Genomic DNA, 25770 nt, shown 5'->3' with positions numbered 1-25770 from the left:
CAGATCTGCCTTAAGCAATCTTCTGTTGTCCACTACTGGATCATATGTATATAAAGAAACCTGCCTGAAAAGACTCCCAACACTGCTAATATCAATGTAATTAGAAACCTTTAAAGGGCTTTTAAGGACTACTCTGCTCTTGGAGTGTCATCTATGCACAAACTTCCTATATGCTTCCTCTGGGCTAGTAATCGATTTTACTTTTCTTTGCTTCTCCCACCCACCCCCTTAAATTTTTGCCAATTTTGAAGACATTATATCATCGTAGCACAGATGTAAATTTGAACAAAGCTATAAAAGCATAGCTCATTTCCCCAAGGCAGTTATCTGCATTCTTTTTTTGTCTGTCATTCCATGTTTCTGTTACTCTTGGACTGACTTTTCTTTCCAAGTAAGTGTCACTTCCAATGGACAAATCTTGGCAGAATTCGCTTCTTTGGAGTCATTGCTGCTATTGGCTATCTGAAGGATAGTCAGGGTGGAGGTGGGGGTCACTAATTTATCCAAAATGTTCCACTTGATACAATATCTGACAAAAGTAGCTTTAAAGTGTCTGCTTTTTTTCTTCCTAATTGGATTTAACTTGCAAATCCAGGGTTCATTTATGTTCTATTAAAGACAAAAGTTATTTAAAATTCTGTCCTACAGCCTTTTCCAGATGCAGCCTAAATATAACAAAGCATGTTGTGTAGTCCATAGGATACCACAATGTCAAATACACTACTCGAAAAAAGGTTGAAAAGTGAAGTCTTGAGGAGTTTTGCTAGAATTATAATTGATATGGAAAGAACCTTCTTCAGTACTGCTTTACACTTATCTATGATATTAAAGTAGTCTCTCTGCTCAGAAGAGGAGCAATGACCTTCAGTTTTTTTTTTTATGAACCTTGCTCCAAGGAATGAAACGTAAGGGCAGCTGGCTGGTCACAGCAGTACAAATTTATTGCTTCATTTTTTTTTTTTAATAGCTCTAAGCTCAGGCTCTTCAGAGTCGTAGCCCACGTGCATTTGTGTGTTTCTATTTGCAAGCCCCATGTCCCCAGGTCAGAGATGAGAAGCATTATTTGCAGCAATCTTCAAATCAGTGCTTGACAGTTTCTCAGAATTTAATGTTTGTGTTGGATTCCAGTTTTACATCAGTGTTATTCTAAAAAAAAAATTCCATGCAATGCTCAAAGTTTCCTGTATTCTGTTTAATTATTATTTTTTTCTGGAAAATAATGCTTTGAGGAGACTTCTTGTTCAATGTGGAAGGGTGTACTGTCCTTGAAGGTTGCAACCCTCATTCTTACAGTTTGGTTTTTTTGCTCTTGTTTGTTTGCATTTTAAGGCTTTTGGCTCAGTTACATGAAACAGAGTCCGCCTTTGATGAGTTTTGGATTAAGCACCAGCAAAAACTTGAGCAGTGTCTGCACCTTCGGAATTTTGAACAGAATTTTAGAGAGGTGAGAACTTCTTGGTGGCAGTCAATATTTGGTAACGTAGAAGTGATTCAGAAGTAAATACTTCCCCTCTTGTTTTCACAGCTCTCGTGTGTGTACTTGAAAGCTTTCTCCAGTTTTTTTCTTTGACATGTCCTTACTTGACATCTTGCTATCTTTACTACCTTGAATACTTGCCTATACAGACATAATAGCTTCTCTTCTGTAGTGTTATTTTTTTTCCATGAACCCAGCAGTGTATAAGCATTCGAAAACTCCTTTGAAATCTATTCTTTACCACAGAAGCATAATGTGCTGGCTGCAAGGCTTTCATCTTGCCAATAGGCCCTTTTATGGAACCAAGACTTACCTAAACCTTCTGGCTGAAATCTTATAAAGCAGCCTCCAGCACTGTGGGTGGGAAGTTGCAACCACAACGTTAGAAGCTGGGTGGAGGCTGAACTAAAATTTTTACAGCCAGTTTCTGATCTCATGTTAGTTTAATGCATGTGCTTCATTGCACCTACAGACGGTTTACTCTGGTGCAGCTGATCTCAGAATGGGGTCCCTGTGTCTCCCCAGGAACAACATTCAAAAACCATATGACAAGTATGTGTGTACGTGTCTTTCTCTAAACCAATTGGTAGAGTGAGGACCTCACCCTCATGTTGTGCTCTCTACATTAGTATCAGACTGTATTATTGCCATCTGGTAAAAGCAAGATGATAAATTCATCCTGGATTTTTTTTTCTAGTACCAGGAAACATAATGCTCAGAAAACAAGATTACTTCACTGCCACTTCTTTGTGTTTGATTTTAGTTTTAGTTGGGGGGAAAAGGTAGATCTGTGTCTTTGCCTCAGGCACACCATAATGTGAGTCGGGAGAGTGGGAATACTGGCTATCAGCTATTTGACTGCACCTCCAAAGGCACAGTCATCCTCACTGACACATACGTGTATCTCATTTCAGGTTAAAGCAGCTTTGGATATTGTGTCAGAGAGACTGTCTGCTTTCACAGATGTGGGAAACAGCTGCTCACATGTGGAGCACATTTTGAAAGATCTTGTCAACTTTGAAGAAAAATCACGTGTAAGAACTCTGCAGTTTACTGTGTTTCTAGCGTAAGCATGTGGTTATAGAGAGAGAAATGATATTTAGTTATTGAAATACTGTATGACCAGACCTTATGCTAACAGCAGGGCAGAACTAAGTGTCTATTCCAAATTAGTACTGCACATTATTTTAAAGTTTTTAACCATTGAAATCGCCCACTTCTCAGGCAACCCTTGTTAAAGAGCAGAGTGACTAACCATAAAGCCAGTGTGATTGGTTCATGGAAGAATTTGATAAAATGCCAACATAGCCAAGTTGTGCTTAATGATCAAGGGAGGTACTTCCATTCCTGTGAAACCACTTACTGCTTTAAAAGCCAAAAATTAGAAGGCTCTGTATTGAGTGTACAATACAGTGAAACATGATCAACAAAAATATACTCTGAAATACAAAAGAGGAATGCAATTAACATGTTAAGACCTACGTTTAATGGAAGTGAGACTATTGCTCTTGAGGCCGAGGTGCTGGAGTAATGTTTTTATTTCACTTCAGATCACTTCTGTACTCCAAGTTGCATGTGTATACGCACAAACACGCTGCTGAATAACTAAGGTACATAAGGGCTAAAAGTGGTTCCCTCCCAGGGGCTGTGTGATTAAACTCATTCATATTTCTAAGTATCCGATACGATAAGGCAGGAGGCATAAAAGATTTTAGGCATCTGGAAAGATAGGAAATCACTTCAATTTGTTAACTGAGACTATTATGTATTCTGTATCAATCTATGTGTTTTTACTGTGCAAAAACAAATAGTTTAAGTTCTAATTTTTTAAACTGATGTTGACTCCAGAAAAGATGTACCTCAATCAATGCTTGCTTTCTTAGGAAACTGTAGCAAAAGCCAGAATGCTAGCTTCAGAGGGTGACGCTTTTATTCAGAGCAATCATTATGCTGTGGATTCCATTATTCCAAAATGCAGTGAACTTCATCATCTCTGTGATGCCTTCACTACTGAGATGGAACGGAAGAGGAATGTTCTTAATAAATCTCTGGAACTGCATGGCTTACTGGAAAAGGTAAATTTTCTGTGGACCAGTTTTGTTTCCTGTCTTGTGCTCTAAAATCTCCATCAACCCATTGAAACAACAGATCAAAAAATACCTATGCTGAAAGTTTTATCCTTAAATAGCTGAATTAATCACAAATAGAAGGATGAAATATGTTAGACTTTAGCATTTGATGTTGACATAAATGCGTTCTGAACCTGTTCTTTTCTTTGTTTCTAGTCTATGAAGTGGTGCGATGAAGGAATTTATCTTCTGGCTTCGCAGCCTGTAGATAAGTGTCAGTCTCAGGATGGTGCAGAGTCAGCGTTACAGGAGATTGAGAAATTCCTAGACACTGGTGCAGGCAATAAAATTAAGGAGTTGAAAAAAGTTTACAGAGAGTATGCACACATCCTCAATGAGGACCTAAAGGTACTATAACTTATTCATGTACGCATGCATCAATTTGTTAGAATTGCTATCTTGCATGGCCATTGATAAAGCTAGTCCTCCTAGGTGACTTCATACCATTTGTCAGAGCAGGTACTTACCCAAGGTGGTAGTCATGTTGTATCTTTGGATAGGCCTCAAGGGATCCAGAACTAATTAATAACAACTTAAATTCTTCAGATAGTAGTATTGATGTTCTTAATAAATAAATCTCCAATCTTTCAAATACTTGAAATATAGTTTTTCATAATGAAAACATGACTTTCCTTGATATTTGCACAACTTCTAGAAAAAAGCAGTTACAAAATAGAACTTGAAAATATATCCCTTTTCCTTCTTGCTGATGTTGTCTTGAAACAGATCCATTAGACACTTTCAAGAAAACTTTAGTTTTTACTTTTTTCTTAAATCAAAACTTGAACCCCATTTTTTTGGTATTTCTGTAGAGAAACAAGTTTTGTGACAATATGTTCCAACCTTAAGCATGTTAAATAACTGTAAATTACACCTTGTTAGGTGTGATGAGTAGGGTAATATTTTTATACGTGGTATGAAAGCAGTAATCATTGCAAATCAATGCACTACAAATAGAAGTATAGCTTGTTGATGGCTCTCTGACGGTGATTCTTAATTTTCTTCATGTGGCAATGGGTAGGAGCATATACAAAAGGTTTTCCAGAAGCAAGAAAGCATGGAAGAAATGTTTCAAAAGAGACAAATAAGTCTTAAGAAACTGGCAGCTAAGCAAACACGTCCTGTTCAGCCAGTTGCACCTAGACCTGAGGCCTTTGTAAAATCTCCTTGTACCTCTCCAGGTAAGCAAATGTAGTAGAGTTAAGTAATTTTTTACACTGTGTTAAGAAACTTGAAGAAACTTTCAGCTGTAATTTGTGGTTGTACAAACATCTGTGCTAGATCCGCTCAAGTTCTAACTGCTGTTTGGTTCTGGTTTATATGCTTAGGTCTTCAAAGAGATTGTGTATCCAACACAGAAAGCGGTGTGCTTCGGAAAGTAAACTACAGAAGAGGAAAGGTAACATTCTTTTCAGTGTTTTTTCATGTACGCGCTGCTTGAGAAAGTCATAACACAATGGAATATTCAACAACTTCAAGAAGAATTAGGCTATTTCACTGAAAATGTGCTGATATTGCCCCTATCAAGGTAACTAGTTTAAATAAAGACTGCTTTGTCACACAGCTGAGTATGAGAGAAAAAGTAAATAGTTGCCTATATTAGGAAAAATGTTAGGGGCAGCAAAATGTAAAATCTATGAACAGGAAACATTTATTATTTGCCAGTAGTAATTGGCTCCTCTTAAAACTAGAGAAAGTGAAAAGGTAGTTGTCATTGGCTCAAAGAAAGCTTCACCTGACCTAATGGTTTGCCATTCCCAAGTGGGGAAGGTCTTCCTGCTCCGCCTCCGGCAAGGAAAATAATCTGACGACAGCAGCAGAAACAAATAGTTTTCCACTGAGTTAGAGAGTTGAATTAACTCAGTTAAGGTTCAGCAAGAGTCAAGTGATGACGCAAGGAGACGGATAAGATTGTATGACCAGTAGGGACAACAGCTGGAGAAAACAGTTGGCTTGGGGGGGAACTGAAAGGAGAATATATATATATATTATATTTTTTTTTTTTTAAGTAAAAGCTTGAATTAGCTCAGCCATTACAATAAAATTTGTAAAAGTGAACTTCTACCAAGTCAGTAATTTACCAGAACGTTAGCACAGTACCTGATTTTTAGCTTGGAAAGCAGACTTAGGCCAGCACTGACTCCGAGATTGTTGATGCTGTGACGTTATCTTACTGCAGAGAGGTCTTGAACCACCGTCTTTTCTAATCTGACCTTTGACAGTGAACTGTCTGTATCTAAACTTTCATGCATGCTTTGAGATATTCAGGTTGACTTGGATTTTTTCACTGAGTTTCTGCGAAATGATTTCATTATTAATGGAGTACAACTTTTCCTGTGAAAACTCATGTAAATAGACCTGAGTGCAAAGCTCCATATTTTTAAGTGCTTTTTCCTTCTCTGTCTGTTATGCTGTGATAATTTTGTTTGTTTCCTTCTTTAGAGTGAAATGAGTGAACTCCATCAAAGCAGAGGAGGATCTACAATGGATGATGAAGAAAACCTAGCTGTGTTACGGCAGTAAGTATATTTTGATAAACAACAAATGTTCTTTCTCTGATTTGCTTCCAGTAAAGTCTGAGTTTGGCTAAAGATTTGATAAGACAAGTATGTTTCTATGCTTTGTACATGGAGAAAGATACTTCAGTCTGTCTGCATTGTTATTTAAAGCTTATGTAGTATCAGAGTCTAGCTTTGCTACAGCGAGATAATACTGTGGGAGGATAATTACATATTTTCATGTCAGAGAAGACAGTTTTGAGGAATAAATCTCCTGTAAATCTGTCATACACTTTGGTCTCTGTGCTTCAGAGGACAATTGTTTTATTATTTGACTCTTTTTAGACCCTGTTTTGATTAATCTTAAGAACTTTTCAGAATTAAAACTAAATAGCATCCATTATTCCACCTGCAAGCGGTACAGAACTTGCATTTCTAACTGAAACCTGGATATTCTTGCTGTCTTTTCACTATTTTAATGTGTGGTAAATCATGTGAAATCACAAAGGCTGGGAGGAGAAGCAAGTGTGTTTGCTTAATTACGAAGGAAAGCTAACCTTAGAAAGAGGCTCTGTGACTTTTAAGCTACAGCAAATGCCTCAAATTCAAAATGACCAATGTAATTTGAAACCTTTGCACCTCTAACTTCAGCTTCTGTAATACTTGTAAATGCAACGTAAACAGATTTTATGTATACAATAATAAAAACTGTTCACTGCTTCTGTTCAGCTCCTATGATGCTTGAAATTCCAGCTTTGGCTTCTTTTTTTTCGTTCCTTCTCCTATTTAAACACATTTTTGACTTCGAAATGTTTTAAAAATGCATGCTTCTCGGTGTGGATATATAAGCTGTGGACAGAAATATCTATGAAAATCACATTTTGCGTTACTTCAGAAAATAAAAGAATGATTTCCAGTTGAAATAGAAACCTACAAAGTTAACGTTGCCTTAATACTTTGTCATAAATGAATAGGCCTTCCTTAATTATCATTCTTTGTTTTCAGGCATGTAATGAATGAACTTATTGAAACTGAACGAGCATATGTGGAAGAACTACTCTGTGTTCTTGAGGTAAGGATTAAATTTCACTCTGGCTGATCTGAATCTATTTCTGTTCCATTTCGTAGGTGTTCTTATGCTTTTCTCATCTCTATGATGCTTATCCTTTTCTTGTCAAGTAGTGTGACTGCTGCATCTCTCTGCCATCATCATGTTTTCACATATTGATTTCAATGCATATTTTTCTAAAAATACACATCTAGGAGTTTATATTAGCAAATAGCAGAAGTAAAATATCCCAACTATTGAGGTGTAGAACACAGTGAGATTTGTAATGATCATTAATTCTTTTAGAATTTCATTCCAGAGTATTGGGTTAGTTCCAGGAAGATTGTACATCACGGAATGTGAATTTGCTTTGAAAGAATCTTGAATATCAGAGGAGCAAATCTGTTAATCACATCCTTCTTTTAGGCCTTTAAGTACCTTGTAGTAATAATGTCTTGATTCAAAATTGTGAAGGCAACAAGAATATTTCCTTTGCTCCACACTCATGGAGACATAATTGCAGCATTTGGAAGTTGCTTCTAGAGTGTGGTACAGAGTTCTGTATTCTTGTTTGTTAAATATTCATACATGTATGCAGCATTTTGTTGTAGTCCAGTCTGGTTTTGGAAATATTAAAGCTGCAGATAACTTGACAGTGACTTTAATCGGGATGAATTGCAACTGAGCCAATTGGGGTATTTCTGGTGTCCATGCCAATTTTAGGCTTTTCAGTAGGAGCTGTCTTATTTGTCTCATATTTATATACGTGGACTGAAAGCAGTAATTTCTGGGTATACATCTTCAGGTAAGAGTAGTATGAACTCTGGCCTTGCTTTTGCTTGGTTTATGGTCAGTTCCCAATAGTGTTCCTGCCCTGGATTTTTTCAAAGTGCTAGGATGCCTCAATGATAGGGCAGCTGTGCCTGATGTATGGTAATAAAGCAGTGTAGGTCAGGATTGGACCTTAAGGATTGCTTTGTTCTTTGCTTTTGAATGTAATGTTATCTGTATAATTCTGTTAAAATCAAGATTCAGGTGGTTTTAGGATTTTTAGTCCTTTCTGCTACTACTGGAGGTATTGCAGAATCTTTCTATTCCTCTAGTATTTTTTTTGTTCTACATAGAGTATAGTGCAAACTTTTGTCTTGCAAAGTCAAGCTCTCTTCATTTTCTGACAATCTGGTTGACTCTCCAGCACTCTGACCCTGCCAATCACACTTCCCTTTACCTTTGTGCAGTTTGGGATTCATCACTCTTGAATCTGGGTGATGAGAACCCCAACAGTAATTCTGGGTCAGAACTTGGCTGATGTTTGTTTTAATGGCAGCCTTTCGGCTTTAGAGTAATTCTTATTAATAATCCAAGGTTTATGGCTATCTTCCCAATTCTTTTGTTCCTCCTGCTCTATCTTTCCAATTTTCCTGTAAAATAACATACTCTTTTGTATGGACAGTGTCTCCTTTTATGTTGCTTTTTTTTGTCATGCCATTTTCTCTCAGCAAAAGATTCAAATGGAAAATTAAAGGTAATTTACAAGATCAATTACTAGGAAACTCCTGTAGCTATTTTTAAGTGAGCCTGGTAGTTATTCTGTTATTAATAATGACACTTATTCCACTTTAGTCTGTGAAATCCCAAAAATTTGTACTGGGAAAAATTGCTGGTCTAATCTATTACTGGAAATTTCATTCTACCCCTTTTTCCATTTATTTCTGTGCTTTTAAAACAGCTTTCAAATAGAAGATTAAACAAAGACTTGACTATTATTACTGATCCCCATTGGTGCATGGAATAGCTTTCCTTCTCCTTTCTTAAGATATAAATGCTACTTAGTAGTAAAACTAAGTTTTTTTTTTTATCTCACAGTTGAAAAATAAGCAGTATGTCAGTCTAAAGGGAAAATACAAAACCATGACATACTGTTAACAGCTTTCTGTCAATGTATGTATTTTAATGGTTTTGTTCTTTCAAAATTCCAGAGTACTGAGCTCCATGAGTTTTGTTTTCATCTCAGCTGGGTTAGTTGCCTCTTCCTGAGGTCAATCCTGTCTTTGTTGCAATGTCCAACATCATCCTCACTTCTATGGAAATGTAGTAGTCTATTCCTGCATCGCTTCTCTGAATCTAAACTGCTTAGTGTTCAGTTTTTCTTCCTGCTTATTTTTTTATACTCCATTTTATGCAAATCAATGAATCATTTTTATCTTTATAAAGGTTATACTTTTGGATTTTCTGTTACCTTTCTTTTTTCTTTCCTTTTAACTAAGACTTTGTGTTTTTGTACTCATGGGAAGGAGAGAGTGGAGAGGGACTGTGGTTAGCAGTTAGTGAGCTCCAGCAGCTTTGTCTATACCATTGTTGTTTTTTTCCCTTCAGTGTTTGAGGCGAAAAAACACTCCGATTTTTAAAGGATCTTTAAAATATAAATAAAAATCTAACTGCTAGTTGATCAAATGCCTGAATTCTTTAGGCTACCTGACTTTACCACCTAGTTCTCCTACTATTTCTAGTTTGGGCTTTAAAGTCTTGATTGCAGGTGTGTTATTGCTTATCCTTCCTTTCACCTTGTCACTTCGTTATGGTTCAGTGACATTCAGTATTATAAGTTGTTGCCACTAATGCAGTTATTTTTCCTGTGACCACCTTGTCCCTGACAACTGAGAGCAAGAGAGAGAAATCTAATCCAAATCTAAACTACCTCACATTCACCTTTCTTGTGAAATGCAGTAATATTTAAATCTTTCATCATTCCTAGCACTTGTCCAATCCATATGATCTTTTCTCACTAAGTATGGTTTTGTTCAATTCCCCTTACTAAACTGACAAATTCATAGGAAGTCATTTAAGCTGAAGCACCTTCTGTCTTGGAGATGATGAAAGCCTGTTAGTAACATGGAAGTCTAAGAAATGCAGGTACCATTAGCTGGCATTAAATGAAGCCATTCTTTCATACTTGCTGTGTATACAGATACTTTTTTTTTTTTCCTTCTGGGAGATCTCGTAATTACAGCTTAATCACCTCAGGGTATGAGAGGAGAACACACGTGGGTTAAAGCCATGTGTGCCTCCTTTTCCTTACTTGTGCCAAATATGTATAAGAGAATGTGGCCTTAAATGTTACACAGAAGATGTCAGAATCTAAAGGTAATGACTTTGGGTGACAAATCTAATGAAAGTATCTTTAAAATATAATATGCAGCTTAATGGTTTCGTTTAGAAATAACTGCAATCTTCCTGCTCCCTCTTCATAATAGCTAAAACCAGGATGAAGGTTTGCTGGAATTGTGGCTTCAAACTCAGATATGTAAAGTCTAATACAAAGCGCAAACTGTTATGTCTGAGCAACATGGGAATATATGGATTTGGTGGAAATGATTGCAAGCTGTTTTATCTTTACTTCAGATAATTACTGCAATTTTTACTGTGTGTATTTTGAAAACCTGCATTAGATGCATCTTACTGGACTGATGAAAGAACAGATTTTTTTAGATCTTTCTTTATCAGCCTGCTGAGGCAAACTGCCCTATCAAAGAGAGGAAGATAATCAGTGTACCCTCTTTTTTGTTGTAGGGGTATGCTGCAGAGATGGACAACCCCTTAATGGCTCACCTCATTTCACCAGAACTCCAAAACAAGAAGGATATTTTGTTTGGGAATATGGAAGAAATTTATCACTTTCACAACAGGTGAGGATTTGGATTCAGATGTAAAAGTAACATTTGGATGGGATGTTGCTAAAAGATCCTTACTGAGCCTCACCCAGCTCTATTGAGTCAAAACTGATATAGCATTAGAGAAGAAATGTTTTCAGAACACTAGTAAAATTCTGCATCTTCTTGAAAAAAGTATTATGGTCTGATTCCAAGCTTATTGAAGCAAAGTTTGTTTGCTTTTTTGGTTTCTCTTATATTTAAACTTTCAAAGGAAAGTAAATTATTATCCTGAACTACCAATTTTCTATGCTCTTGCATCTGGTTGAGGCTATTTAATTTTTATACTTAACGACCTTATTGCTGCTGGAGAGATGTTTTTTTCACATGGCAATGTCTAAATATTTAGAAGATAAGTATTTTCAAGACAAATTAAGCATATTAAGTAGCTGTTTCTTATTCAGGAAAAACTAGACTTTAGTGTTTGTCACTTCTTCATATATTATTTTACTTGTGTTGCTTGATAGCTTTCGGAAGAAAAAAAAAAACCACTAAATTTTATAAATCCTACTACTAAATACATAAGGCAGGGAAGCAAAGCCATTTTGCCCCCACCAAAATCTTATGTTTGGTTTCTGTTGTAGCAACAGTAAGCTAAAAGAAATTGATCAGAACGTGTTTATTTTGCTACTCCTTTTTAAAACATCATCTAGGACAGTTTTGTTTAATTTCATAATACACAGTTACAGCTCTGTTTCTTTAAGTTTAGACGATGAATTGCAAGAATGTGAATGTTTACAATTTTCTTTGACATGTGCTCTAAGAAAATCTTCTTCCTTGTAGGATATTCTTGAGAGAACTAGAAAATTATGTAGAATACCCAGAACTGGTAGGACGGTGCTTTCTGGATCAGGTATGTGTCAACTTTAGCTGACATTTCATTTGTAAGCCCTTGTAAGACTGTTACAGCTGAGAGTAATTTTCATGTAATAATTGCCACCAGGTCCTCTTTGTTTGTTTTGAACGGGTGAGAGAGTTGGGGGTATTTTCCACTGTGGGGTGTAATTAATTTTGATAGGAAGAGCTACTACTGTTTTGAAAGAAAATTGCTTTATTAAAGTTGCAATTAGGAAAACATGAAAGAAGCATCATGCGTTGGGTCAATTGACATTACTATTACTGATTATTTTGCTTAATCTTACTGGAAAATATTTTTTATTGTGAAAACAAAGCAGAATTTGAAAATTTCATGAATAACCAAATGAAAATTATATCTTGTCCGTGTGAAATCTCTTGGAGCAACAGGAGCACTACGGGGCTTGTGTAAGCAAACACAATTGAAAAATATCCGCTTCTTGAAGACAGTGTTGAAGTGATAAGGGACAACAAACTAGTTGGTCCACTTCCAGTGGCAAACACATTCACAAAATACAAATGCATAAAGAAAGAAGGGCGAAACTTTTTTAAGTTATGCAGAGGGAATCATGTTCTGGCATTAATTGAATTAAATTAAGACCCTATATTTTTCATAGGGTGACATAAATGCATTTGTACATAACATATGCTTCTTCATAAGGCACTTGTTGTTCAATTGAAGTAAAAGTTAACAGCGTTTTATTCATGCATTCCATGTACAAAACAAGTAGCTGTTACAAAATGGTACTGAAAAATTGTTGCCTGGTAGGAACAGGCAACTTAAGGAATTGTCCTTTTTCCTTAGACTTGCTGACTGAAAAATTCTTAAGAACATTGCCTATTTAAAAAAAAAAAAAATCATTTACTTTTTACTCTTCTCCCCCATTTCAGATGGAAGATTTCCAGATTTATGAGAAATACTGTCAAAACAAACCTCGATCTGAAAGTTTGTGGAGGCAATTTTCAGATTCCGTATTCTTTCAGGTGTGCTTGCTTGATTCTCTGAAATATTTCTGTATTTTTTTTTAAATTGCTAATTTATCTCAAGTATGAATAACAAAATGTATTGGTTTGTGTACTGAATATTGATTTGTGTACTGACAAAATCTGACACTGATTATAGGAATGTCAAAGGAAACTTGATCACAAGCTCAGTTTGGACTCATACTTGCTGAAGCCAGTTCAAAGAATAACCAAATACCAATTATTGCTAAAGGTATGTGTTACAAAATTATAATGCTAAATGTATTTTTTTTCTTTTTTCTTCTAAATGCTGCTTCTCTCATCCCACTGCAGAGAAATCTAAATGAGCAGAGTGGTGTATAAATCAAAATTGAGAATGTGTCCAGAAAGATTCAGTTAATCGGTGTCGTAGGGAACGTACTTAACTGTGGTCACCGTATGCAATTTTTAGGAAGGATGCCATTCTGATTCATTTAGACATACTATGGACAGAGGGAACAAAATGAGAGGAATATAGTTTTATATATTTTAAAATGAATGTTTAACTTTTTACTGTGCTTGAAACTGATTTGTTTTAGGAAATAGTCACTACATGGACACAGGGTTCAATAATTGTGTTTAATGGTAGTTTACTTTTGAGTTAAAACTGAGTTAATTCTTTGAAAGCTCTTAGTTTACTTCAAGCCTTTATGAAGAGAGAAGTACCTGGAAAGTTTTCTATTTGAAGAATCTTTTCTTTCTGAACTCCACGAGTAAATATTTATTCTCATACTGCTCTGTATATCTGGATCAAATGTGAAGATACAGCTTCCCCAATAAGCTTTTTGGAGAAGAAATACTTTTTAAAATGTGTAAGCAGTGTTCTACATAGTATATTTAGGTCTGCAACTAGCATTCCAGGCCTTACAGTAATTCAAATAATAAATGCAATTTGCCTATGTTTTTACATTTATTGTTTTTTAAAAGTAACAGAATGTAAAAAAAATAATGAGTGGGGAAAAAAAAGGATGACATTGGGGTTTTGCTTTTGTTTTAAGCAGTTGTGGTTAAAAATGCTCAATAACTCAAACTTGTAAATTTTTTAGGCTGTGCTTATAAAAGGTTTAGGAGAATTAGGAGACTGGTTAGCAGCAGATATGAGGTAAAACTTGGGGTCTTTTCAGTTAGAGCCAATGCTTAATCCACTAGATTATACAGTGTAAACTTCACTGGATAATTTTAAAAATGTAGGCCAAATTCAGTGTTAAAATAATCCTAGTTATTGCTGATTGCAAAACAAAGTGTGTTGTCTGTCCTTGCCTGCCCAGGAAATGCTGAAGTACAGTAAGAACTGTGAAGGTGCTGAAGACCTCCAGGAGGCATTAAATTCTATACTGGGTATTCTCAAAGCAGTCAATGATTCTATGCACCAGATAGCCATCACAGGCTATGATGTGAGTAACAATATTATTATTTTTAGGCACCTACATACAGTGTATTCCCTATTGTTTACTAATAATGAGAAGAATATTTTACAAAACCTTTAAACTGCATTATATAATGAAAACAGTGGAAAGATTATCTCTCTTTTCTGAGGTTTTCCTGCTATGAATAATATTTTCCTCTATCTGCTCAAGTTTTCTTTCTTTGATCTACTTTTCACCAAGTTGGAAACAGAAAATCATCCTGAACAGTCTGGCTTAGGATGCTGCCAAGTGGGAGTCACTTTCAGGTTCTTTGTATCCACGTGTAAAGCTAACATCCAAAATTTCCAAGAAAAGAAACAAATGAATAGATAAATATAAGGAGCTTTGCAATAGGCAAAAAAAACAGATATGTATTGCACCTCCTCCTTTTTTCTGTGTGTGATCTCTGTGTTTTGCTACTTCTGACTGTAAAATCATGCCTGAACAGTGTAGGAGAGAGAATATTAAACACTGACTATATTTTCATTATCTTTCCAAATGCAACATAAACACTGATGTGAGATTAATTGGAATGACAGAACTTGCAAGGACCTGTTCAGAGCGTGTGTTTCAGTCAGATGTTACGTCTGTAGTTATAAATACCACTTTTCTGTTCTAGGGAAACCTGAATGAGCTGGGCAAGCTGCTAATGCAGGGATCCTTCAACGTCTGGACTGATCATAAAAAGGGTCACTCAAAGGTGAAAGATTTGGCACGCTTCAAGCCAATGCAGCGCCACCTGTTCCTCCATGAGAAAGCAGTGCTGTTCTGTAAAAAGCGAGAAGAAAACGGAGAGGGATATGAGAAGGCACCTTCTTACAGCTATAAACACTCCTTAAATGTAAGGCACTCAGCAGTCCAGGAAGGTAGTCATAATAAGGGATTAGTTGCAGTAACACACTTCTTTATTGTTGTCGTGTTGCAGTTTTTCAGCGTAAGCTTCACTCTTTCAGGCGAGTGTGATTGTTAGTGCAAGTCTGTGTCACTTTGAGCTGATGGGTGATGATGTCAGGGGGTAAACTGTCCTTTGCAAATGTCTAAACCACGCTAGTCTAGCTGGATGGCAGTTGCATTAATCACTAGGAAAATGTCACAGTGGGTAGTATAAAATAGATGTAAGATTTGTCACTCCGGATTCTAAGAGACAGTTTGTGAGTCAGTCTTAATTTAATTAACTTAAACCTTTTTTCCCTTTGAGGTAGCCATGCTGACATAATGCATTGAAGGCCTTGTGTCCAACATGCAGATCGTGTGCTTTCTTTTCTTTGAGCCAAATGTGGTTTTGTTTTTCATAAATAGGTTACCAAAGAATACTGTTACCCTTCTGCTTCTGTTGTTATCTACATTGCAATTTAGTCAGCAGCTGTCCTTTTTGCTTCCAGATGGCAGCAGTTGGAATAACAGAAAATGTCAAAGGTGATGCAAAAAAATTTGAAATCTGGTATAATGCAAGGGAAGAAGTTTACATCATACAGGTAACAACATGCAAATACCTTTTAAACTATAACAATTAATAATAACAATTAACAGTAATAATAAACTAAAAACTAAGGAAGGGAATTCTAAACCTAACAAGATCTATTTTGTTTTGGCTTCTTTTTTTTCCCTTTATTTTTAATCATATTTTACGATACCCATGCAAGGATATTGCATACACCATTGCTATTGTTTTCACTGGAGCAGCAGATTTTTGGGAGCCAGGGTAAGTCTGTGGCACGTGCACAGCTTTGTCCTTCAGTTTCTGCTTACTGAGAGGCTAGGGAGAGGATCTGGCTGTTCCTCTTGAAAAATTCCTCTGAAGTTGTGCTTCAGCTTGCAGCTTTTTGTGTGCTCGATGCGTGATCATCTTTTAATTTTTTTTCTGGGTAGGCACCAACTCCTGAAGTTAAAGCTACTTGGGTAAATGAAATCAGAAAAGTGCTGACTAGTCAACTGCAGGCATGCAGAGGTAAAATATTTTTTTTATATATATACACACATCTATTTTAATCTCTTTTCTCTTTCAACTTCAAAATCTGTTCACCACTGTGTTCGATTGCAAGAATGAAAAGATTAAATCATAAATCGGTGAAATAGTTCTTTCTCTCCATTACAGAAGCCAGTCAGCATAGGACACTTGAACACACTCAGAGTTTACCTCTACCAGCATCATCTTGTACAAGGTAAGTAAGTTGTCAAATCAGCCCAGTATGCTAATGCATTCTCTTTGCAATCTTTATTAGTCCTATTCCTCAGTACTGACACTTATATTTTAGGGGTTTTTAGGTCTCTTTCTAGTATAGAGCTGCAAAGATTGGAGTTTGCATACATCTGCAGAACTATTAAGCTGAGCAACTGTGGCATGGGCTTTGCAGATAGGTAATCTTTTGTGCCAGCCATAATCCTGGTAGTACCATGATTCTGTTTGTTGAACGATCAGTTATATATTTTATATCCCAGGTAAGAGAGAGTTATGTACAGCAGCCTTCTCCTTTTCTCTCTGTTCTTTTCCATCACTTAAATTATTTTTCTTCCAGATTCATTTTTCTTTTTGTCCTTTACAGAGCATTTTTTTTTCTCATTTCTTTTTTCCTCCAGTTTTCTTACTGAGTGATATATTCATTCCTTCAGTGTCTGTTCAAGTTTGGAGTCAAGCTTTTCCTTTATTGTCCTGTGCTTCATCCTTCATTCTTACCAACCTATATAAGTGCAGTCCTTTGCTTTCCCCTGCTGTTCTGCCCTTCTCTGACCTCTGCTACTTGCTTTTTTTTTTTTTTGCCCATATTGTGAGTTTCACCCATACACTTACATCTTCAGTAATTGCTGTGTGGTGTGTGCTCGAATATGCATCAGTAGCTCTTGGTCCTGCATGTTCCATGCACCTACTTATCACTTACTGAGAATTTCCCTGGTATGCAGCAAGTGTAGGTTGTCTCTTATTTTCATTTGCAATCAGAGGTGCGATGGGAATCCGAGTGTACATTCAGCACATCTCTATTCACTCTTTGTCTGCTTCCTATGTTAAGAGCTTCTGTGATGCAGAGTTTATTTTTTTTCCTTTTGTTCTTCCCCTTTTATTTGCTTTTTCTGGAACGCGTTTCTGTAGTTAAGACTCAAAGGAAGTTATCCTGAGTTGACTTTTTAGTAGTTCCCAACCACCACACTACATTTGCAGTCAAAATTGAAACCTTTCTCCTTTGTATGTGCTCATGGTCTTTCTGTGCACAGTCACTAATTTGCACAGCTTCAACCAAGTAGCTAAGAAATGGTTTTCAGCCTATGTGTCTATATATAAAAGATATCTGTATGTCAAAGACAATCTGAGTCAAGATCATTACCCTTGTTCAGATCCAGATTTGCTGGATTAATTGTCTTAACTTTCTTCCAATAAACAGTCCTTCAAGGAACAACATCAGAAACATGAAAAAAATGGATGAGAGAAAAGCTGATCTCACAGGTCTGGAAGGTTATGTCACCACAGTAGCATCAAAGTACCCTGAGAAAGGCAAAGGTGAGTTTGGACATATATATTGTTGTCTTTAGGCGTGAAAAGCATGCTTGCACTGCAGATGCACAGGCAGATCCACCAGATGGTAGCCGTGGTAGTACAGGCAAGTGCAGCGTTACACTTGAAGGAGCAGGACTTTGCTGCTTGCAGCCCCAAGGCAGCCCACCCACAATGTGCTGCATGCGCCGTGTGAACATGCCAGTCCAATCTGCCCTTACCTCAGAGGTTTGTGCTCCACTCTGTGTGGACAGGCCCAAAGCCATGCTAGTGAAGGGATAGCACCAGGGAGATGGGAACTGTGGGTTATGAGGTCTTGAACTGCAGTATACCTTTCTCTTAGAGCTGCCTGGCTTCTCAGCTTTTACTTCTTATGGATAAATTTGTCAGCATTACCTGTTTTAAAGAGTATTTTTTCACCTTGAATTTTGGTTTATGTCGCTGAGATAATTTACTGGACTAGCATAAATACAAACCCCTGTACAAATACAAACAACTGGACACTTGCTTCTTCTATTGGACTTGGCCTTTCAGTTGTCCTTCCTCACCCTGGTTCCTTGGCAGGGCTGTGAATCATTTTTTGCCTCGACCTTTTCATGGCCTTTTCCCTTTTCTGTGTTTCTTTTCCTTTGTAGATGACACTAGCTCTACCTCAGAATGCTCTGTACTGTCAAAAAAGCGCTTTACGCTGCAGGGCTTTACTAACCTCAAAAGTCAGAAAGGTAATTTAATAAAGAGGGGAAAAAAATAGCTAGATGTTCTCTGTAAGGTTGTAATTGAATCGCTGTGTGTGTGTGTGTGTGTGTGTGTGTGTGTGTGTGTGTGTGTGTGTAAGTAGTGTAACAGGCTCACATATACTTTTTCAATGCGTATATTAGCTTGTTCTCCTATGTTCAAGCCAGGTTCCTCAATCACAGACCGCGACAGGGAGATTTTGAGAGAAATTGGCTCTGCTGTGAGGAAGAGGGTGATTAGCCCAGAAAACCAGAGCTGTTGGAGTCGCAAGGGAAGGAATGTAGTTTCCGGTGCTTCCAGTCCCAGTATTCAGGCCTAGGAAAGAGTTTAAAGGGCCTATTTCTGTAGGAACCTAGAGGAAGTTTCCTTCAGATGAAGTGCCTGGCCTGCTTCTAGATTCAGTGGATCTGCCCCAAATGTACCCATACTTGGCAAGAATGAATCAAGATTTTGCTAGAATATTTCTATCTATAAAGCATGACCTCAGCACAACATCTATGATAAGGTTATTTGGCTAGATACAGAAGTAAATAGGAACTTCTTTATGCTTCTGGAAATTGTCTTATTTCTTTTTTGCTAAAACAGGCAATAGGAGTCTGAGATTTCTCTTGTTTCCTCCTGCCAAGTAATTGCATGGATACATTCACTTCTTGCTTTGAATCTCTATCTTCAAGCAGTCTGAATGGCACTAAGATGATCAAACTTGTTCAAGAGCATGATTTCTTTTCCAAGCATCTTATCAGTATGCCTTTTTAAACCTTGATTACCTTTGAGTTCTTCCTGGAGAGACTGACTCTTTAGGGTTGTGTATCTGATAGTAATGAGGTGAGCACTAATATCCCACGCTTGCCTTGACAGAAACTCCATCTTCTACTGCTAAAAGCCAGACATTGCCAATGATCCTTCTTACAGGACCAGGTATTGCTGTAGCACTAGATTTGTATAAAAGCGATTGTTTAAATTGGTAATGTTTGTCTAAAATTGAAATTAATTGTGTTCACTTGAAATCATATGTAAACTATTACTATAAAGCAATTTGTCAATTTACCTTCAAAAAATTTATGTGAAAAGTTAACTACTTCTGTAATTGAGCAATGGTATCTCAAATTAGAGTGATCTCAGAGATCTGTTTGTTTTCCAGTGTAAACTCAAAGGTATTTAGCATGCAATCCACCTCGTCTCTTTTTTCCAGTTCTTCAATATCTCTGTGTTTTTTTTGCCTATTCATCCTCCTGCAGCTTCTCCTACCAGTCCTGACAAAAAAGCTAAACGGCACGAAGTAGTGAGTGATCCAACTCCTTTTGGTGTAAGAGGTAGTGTTACTACATCTTATATTCTGCAAATATCCACATACCCCTGATGCTGGGGATACCTGTATGATGATGATGTTATGTGGCAGTGTTGATATCTGCTGGGTTTTTCTACGTGGATCCGTTGGCTTCTGTACACGTAGTTTCTGATAGCACAAGCTGTCAAAGTTTTACCTTTGGCATCAAATGAAGTAGCATATGGCTAACTGTACTTCTTTGAAAAGAGTGGTGGGAAAGTGATGTTTTCCTGAATCATGGAATCATAGAATAGCTTGGGTTGGAAGGGATCCCAAGGTTCATCAAGTTCCAGCCTCCCTGCCACAGGCAGGGTCACCAACCTCCAGATCTGGTACTCAACCAGGAGAAACAACTAGAAGATGGGTGTTAATAAAACCATGACACCTAGTTGCTATGAGATGCATGGTCTTCCACTTAGCATCTTTCCCTCACTCTGCTCCTTGTGGGGAGATTTTAACTTCTTTAAAAAAAAAAAGGGGGGGAAGTGGGAGGGGTAAGGAAACTATTCTAGTCAGAGTGGAGATCACTACTGCCTCAAGGAATATACATTGCTGTATTCCATTTTAGGTCTGTATTATTGAAGTCAGTCTCATTGCATCTTTTTTTGGGTGACAAAAAACAGTTTTCAGCACCCTGTTAACTCCAGATGCTGTAGCTGAACAATAGCAGCGTTCTGCCTCCTGTCTTCCCAACCCACAGCTAAGTAATGAATATAAAGCATTTCAGTTAAATGACCCATTCCTAACTAGCAAGGCTATTGGCAAAAGCTTCAGTACAAATCCTTGAGATTGAGTAACTAAAGAGTACATGGCAAGTATTCCCTCTCTTCCCCGCTCTTTTCCCATGGCCATCTCTTAATATTATTCTAAAGATTAAGCTGTTTTGAGCCCTACCCTCCTCCTCTTCTCTGGGTTTTCACAGCCACTAATCTTTCTCTCATCATCTGTGGAGATGATGCTATTTTTGCTGCTGTGCTGGAGAAACTTTTATGCAGCGTCTGAGCAGGAAGCAGTATGAACCCAGGGCAGACACCCAGAGAACCTCTGTATTCAGTAATTCCTTCTTTCTGTCATGCACCTTCTGATCTCTTTTCTGACATTTTAGCTTCTTCCTCAACGACTCAAACTGGGATGAGCAGGCAGTGGGTTCAGCCATTTCAGGGTGAGACTGCACCAGCTGCTGCTCTCAGCTTCTCAGTGCAGAGTATATTGTTCCTCTCACTCCTTTCCTTTCATGGCAGCATCACACCTGCTTACATCCCCATGAGCTCAAGGAAGATGAATTAGTGACAAAATTGTATATTGGTGATGATCCTATTTCTAAAGAAACCAGTGAGCTGGTTTCTGAAGAGACACAGCTCATGACTTCTCAGGTTTCCTGGCACTGTGAAACTTAAGCTTGCTCATTTCTCCATAGCCTTTGCTCTTCCTAGAACTCTGCCATTTCCTTATGTTTCCTGCCTTTATAGGGAGTTCTGGTAGGATGTGTGTTTCCAAAGAAATTTGCATGGAATACAGCAGGAATTTATTACTCAGTTTCTTCACAGATGTCATTCTCAACCCTGGACAGGGCCAAGTGGGTCAGCACTTCTGGCCTTGTGCAGGGCATCCAGCAGCGCAGGCGAGGTAAAAGACCTGCTCGGTTTGGTGTGCTCTGAGTGTGCTTTCTTGAATTGCTTTGACTTCATTCTGACAACACTCTGCTTTAGCCTTAATGCACCTGGCATGAGCAGCTGCGTGGCGAATGTAAAGTGCTCTGAGAAAGGGACAATGCTGGTGCTCTCCCAGCTTAACTCATAGGAGTTAAAGGCTGGGAAGTTTTCTTTTCTCCTTTTGGTCTTTTTTGTTGAGTTTTCTTATTGTTATTATTTGGCTTGAATCAAAATGTTATTGGAACTGTTTATTTGTCCTTTTCCTTCTGACTTTTTCCATTATAAGCTCAGCACACGTATTAGCAGCTGCTGGTCTCAGTGAAAAGCATCTTGCTTGTGAAACTTACAGTAGCTTAATTTGGAAAAGGATTTTGTGAGCTTTGGACGTGATCCAGCCTCATAAAGGCATGAAATGCTTCACCCTTATAAGAAAAAAAGGAACACTTAGCCATAAGTGGCAGGCAGCAGATTGTTCTTGTGTTTCTTGGTGCAGTGACTTATCACTGAGATGATCCAGCATGGTAAAATATCCTTGTCGGCCTGAATGCCCTTACCTGACAATGCAGCTCATAACGTGAAGTACAGAATGCCTGTAGCTCCCGTTGAATTCTTTGATAGCTGCAAGAGCTCATCAGAATGCCCATCCATCCCTTGTTCCAACCCAGTTAGGTTGTTTTGGGTGACAGACGTGTGTGATCATCCTTTTCCCACAAAACACATCCTTTACACCCTCCCACGAGGAAGAGCATCGATCCATCATTCAATTTCGTGTAAGGTGGAAAAAGCTACTTTTTGGTTGGGAATTTGCTTTCTTTCCATCTCCGTAAATCCAAAGGGCCAAATTCACTGCTGTGCATCACCAGAGATTCACTTAGCCTCATGGGAACCTTTAGCCAGCAGTGAATTTCACTTAGTGGCTGTAGTAACTTCCCTCTGTCAAGATTTCCTCCTGTTACATTGATCACTTGAGTGATTGTCAGGGGGAAGAACACTTCTCCCGCTCAGTGATAAGCTGCTGAAACAGTAACTGTCGGCTCTTTGTTCATCAAGGTTGGGCTAAAACGTCTCATTCTCTTGATGCATCTGAAGAAAATGATGGCTGGTCCAGTGCTGAGGAGCCGCTGAATTCATCGGATGCAGAAGAAGAAGGAGGAGGAGGCGGAGGGGGAAGTGAGATGAAGCTGGTAACCAGAAACATTTTCCTATTGAGCAAAGCAAACATTACTGTGAAGTGTGACAGTATGTAGGAATGCTTCTGATACTTGTGGGAAGGAAAGTGTCTGCTTTGAAATTGTCAGCTGAGCAAAATTCCTGGGGCGATGGGAAATATCCCTCTTCTTGAATCAGCCCTGTGTCTTAGGAAGGTGCCTTCGTGTACCTGTAGACCAGCAAGGCTGCTTATGCCATAGTCAAGCAATGACAAGCTCAGCTACTACATCACTTACATCGTGTCACTAATTCTCCAGCTTAGTTTTTACCCCCTTGAGATTTTTTCTTTTATTTGGTAGAGGTTTTACTTAATTGTTGTAACGGAATGTTTTTCAGGATGTGAGAATTCATATGCTGAATTTGCACGTAATTGAACAGCAAAGTCTTGCTGCTCCTCAGAACGTACACATTGAAGACAGAGTACATATATGTGCATGAGAAGGAGAAAGCAGGGGAAAGTGCTCTGATGTTTGTAACAAAAGCTGCAATATACTTTAAAGTACTCAGTAGAAATAATTTGTTTGTCTTTTTCCCTTTGTGCATTTAGACTCCTGGTAAATATACAGTTGTGACTGATTATGAGAAAGGAGTTTCTGAAGAATTTGCAGTGAAAGGTGGAGATTTAGTTCAACTGATTCGTGAAGGGGAGGATGGACTTTGGTACGCAGATCTGTTTGGAACCTTCATACACAACTGTGTGTGGAAGGCAGATGCTGAGGGCAAAACTTTTAAAGGCAACAAATGAAGCAGTTTGACTTCTGTTTTTGTTTTTATAGGTATGTGAAGAATCTGACCACTGGTAGAGAAGGTTGGATTCCAGCAAACAATCTCCTGATGCTCATAGGCAATTCAAAATCAGCTCAATCTTTGAGCAGCTCTGGTAGGCTACTTACTATAAATGGTGGTTTAACTAAAGATTCTTGTTATGGGAGAAAACTGTGAAAAATGACAACCATATTTCTTTTGATTTTTCTCTTCTTTCCCAGAATCGGGCACTGCTTCCAGCACTTTGAGCACGTCATCAAGTTGCAGTGATAGCTGCAATGCCAGCAGCACCAGCTTCTCGGACATTAAGGGCTAACATCATATTTGCACCCCACCTCCACGGAAAGTAAATCTGGAGTTTGAGCCCAATATCCAAAACTCGAGATGGCCATCAGAGAACTACCCGTTCTGAATTGCTAGTTTTCAGTGTTTTCTCTGATTTTCATAGATTCTCACAGAAGAAGATCCTGGTGAAAAGTGCATGGAATGTGAAGCTGTAAATAAAAACTAAATGATTTGAAATAGGGTATTGTAGAAGCTTCTCCTCTGAAGTTTGAAGCTGCAGAGGTGTTGGCATAAAACACAGTTTTCCCACTGATATACAATCAGGTTTCTGCAGAACTGTATCATTTCTTAACATCCAGAATCTGAATGTGAGTGTGTTCAGTGCTGAATCCTTGCTGTAAGATAATAACGTAGCAATCACTGTACAGGATAGATATGAGGAGAATAAATCAGAGTTTACAGTTTCTCCTCCCCAAAATACCTGTTCTCCCCAGATGTACCTCAATCAGTGCACTCAACTCCTACAGCCACCAGGAAGTAAGCTTGGTGAGCCATTTCTTGTGGGTCCTCAGGATACTCTTCTGCACCTTGGAGGTGGATGCAGAAATGACCAATCCATTGACCATAACAGCATCAGAAGAGGAAATCAATTTATCTTTTCCAACCTTTTGATAATTCATGCAATGGAATAGCTGTTTTTTTGTTTGTTTGTTTGTTTTTTTTGAAATATTTTGGCCTCACAACCCATCTCTTCACCATAATTTCTGTTTATATAGCCTTGGCAATTTAGTAGTATCTTCTTCCTTACACAAATGCACAATGAAATACAAATGTTCTTTATTCACTAGATCATTTCTTAGTAAATTAATTGCATGGTTACCTTCAGCTCTAACAGCATGCAATTATAGGCAAAGAAAACTACGGTGAGTTCACTATGGGCCAAAAGCACATCTTCAGGCATACCTAAAAGGGTGAGAAACAAGATACTTTTAGTCAATGGTGTTTGTTACAGACTTATTCAAAGAGACAGAAATGATATAATTTTCCATAAAGCGGAACATGGGTGAAAAAAATCTTTATTAGTGTCAGATTTGTCCTGTAGACGAATATAAATTTCTTAAAGGAAAGGTAGTGCTAACCTTTCTATTTTTCAAGGTGTTATGTAAGCCAATGTTAGGAATTTTCACCTTGTTTCTTCACCTTTGCACTTTGTCCTTACAAACAGTACAGAATTGCGTGCATGTTCGAAATGTATTCATTCCCCTATGCCTTTCAAATGTTTTTACTTATGAAAATAGGCTTTTACCTGATTTGTATACCATATTACTTAAAAGTATCACGGACACTATGAGTAGAATTTTTCAATGCCAGTTGGAACTACTATTAATTATTGGACCCTCTCTCTGATGGCTGAGCCCAGAAGTCTATCTTTCTGCTGGAAATTCAGATACTAGAGCCTATAGCCTAGGAAACTGAAGGAGAAAGATTCTAAATAATGATCTTGATCCTGAGCTGCAAAAGCTACCCTACCCAAACACAATCACAAAGCAGCTGACTTTGGTCAGTAAAAATTGAAACACATGTATACTCACACATCTATGCACATATATATGTGCATGCATGTGCCTGTATATGCATGTGTGTGTAGATATGTAAATGTGTAGATATACTGTATCAATGTAAAGGATGTATTTATAGTCTCCTTGCTGCTGAATGTGTCACTTTACAATTCATAAATACTTAAGTTTCTTGCAATACTGCAGTATAAATGCAGATCAGGGTTTTACTTCAGATATCTTTTTCAACACAGACATCCTCTGATCTTCTTTTAATTATCCCATATGATACTGTGCTGGTAAGGAATAGTTAAGCTGATATTTAACAATGAGATGGCAGCATGAAATTCAGCTTATCTTCATCTTTGTAAGTTATTTTGTAAATTCTGTAACATAATTTACCTATGTATTGCTGTCATTGCTCGGGTAAGACTGTCCTTTCATTTCTCACTGCAGCTCATTCGCGTTATTTCAATGGTTTTCTCCACATCATGGCACTTTAATAGAACCCATTTCCTTTTTGTTGTTTTTTTTTTTAACTGCTGTTGTGATTTAGAGGTTCAAAGTCAGAGGTCTCTATTGTAACTATGAAAATTTGAATAAATGTCAGCACTTCTTGCTGAATGCCTTTA

At 37.7% G+C, this 25770-nt stretch overlaps 1 protein-coding gene across 9 annotated transcripts in view; it reads left to right on the top strand.

The window, feature by feature from the left end:
- MCF2L (MCF.2 cell line derived transforming sequence like) overlaps positions 1-25770 on the top strand; it is a 131831-nt gene extending 106061 nt beyond the window's left edge. For 5 of the 9 annotated variants that reach the window (XM_031557697.1, XM_010728506.3, XM_019610001.2 and 2 more), the window contains exons 9-33: positions 1330-1444; positions 2392-2511; positions 3361-3552; positions 3763-3954; positions 4628-4787; positions 4935-5005; positions 6049-6125; positions 7110-7176; positions 10723-10838; positions 11646-11715; positions 12609-12701; positions 12841-12933; positions 13988-14113; positions 14745-14966; positions 15508-15600; positions 15995-16073; positions 16221-16287; positions 17500-17615; positions 18245-18331; positions 19203-19262; positions 19583-19657; positions 22374-22507; positions 23080-23192; positions 23309-23412; positions 23519-25770. In XM_031557697.1, the coding sequence (XP_031413557.1) occupies positions 1330-1444; positions 2392-2511; positions 3361-3552; positions 3763-3954; positions 4628-4787; positions 4935-5005; positions 6049-6125; positions 7110-7176; positions 10723-10838; positions 11646-11715; positions 12609-12701; positions 12841-12933; positions 13988-14113; positions 14745-14966; positions 15508-15600; positions 15995-16073; positions 16221-16287; positions 17500-17615; positions 18245-18331; positions 19203-19262; positions 19583-19657; positions 22374-22507; positions 23080-23192; positions 23309-23412; positions 23519-23613 (2737 nt within the window). In that variant the 3' untranslated portion in view covers positions 23614-25770. The remainder of the gene's footprint in view (positions 1-1329; positions 1445-2391; positions 2512-3360; positions 3553-3762; positions 3955-4627; positions 4788-4934; positions 5006-6048; positions 6126-7109; positions 7177-10722; positions 10839-11645; positions 11716-12608; positions 12702-12840; positions 12934-13987; positions 14114-14744; positions 14967-15507; positions 15601-15994; positions 16074-16220; positions 16288-17499; positions 17616-18244; positions 18332-19202; positions 19263-19582; positions 19658-22373; positions 22508-23079; positions 23193-23308; positions 23413-23518) is intronic. The other 4 variants (XM_031557701.1, XM_019609989.2, XM_019609992.2 and 1 more) reach the window with 4 other exon arrangements.

Source organism: Meleagris gallopavo, chromosome 1 (genome assembly GCF_000146605.3).
Source record: "Meleagris gallopavo isolate NT-WF06-2002-E0010 breed Aviagen turkey brand Nicholas breeding stock chromosome 1, Turkey_5.1, whole genome shotgun sequence".
NCBI lineage: Eukaryota > Metazoa > Chordata > Aves > Galliformes > Phasianidae > Meleagris > Meleagris gallopavo.
This window is presented reverse-complemented; position numbering and strand designations above follow the sequence as displayed.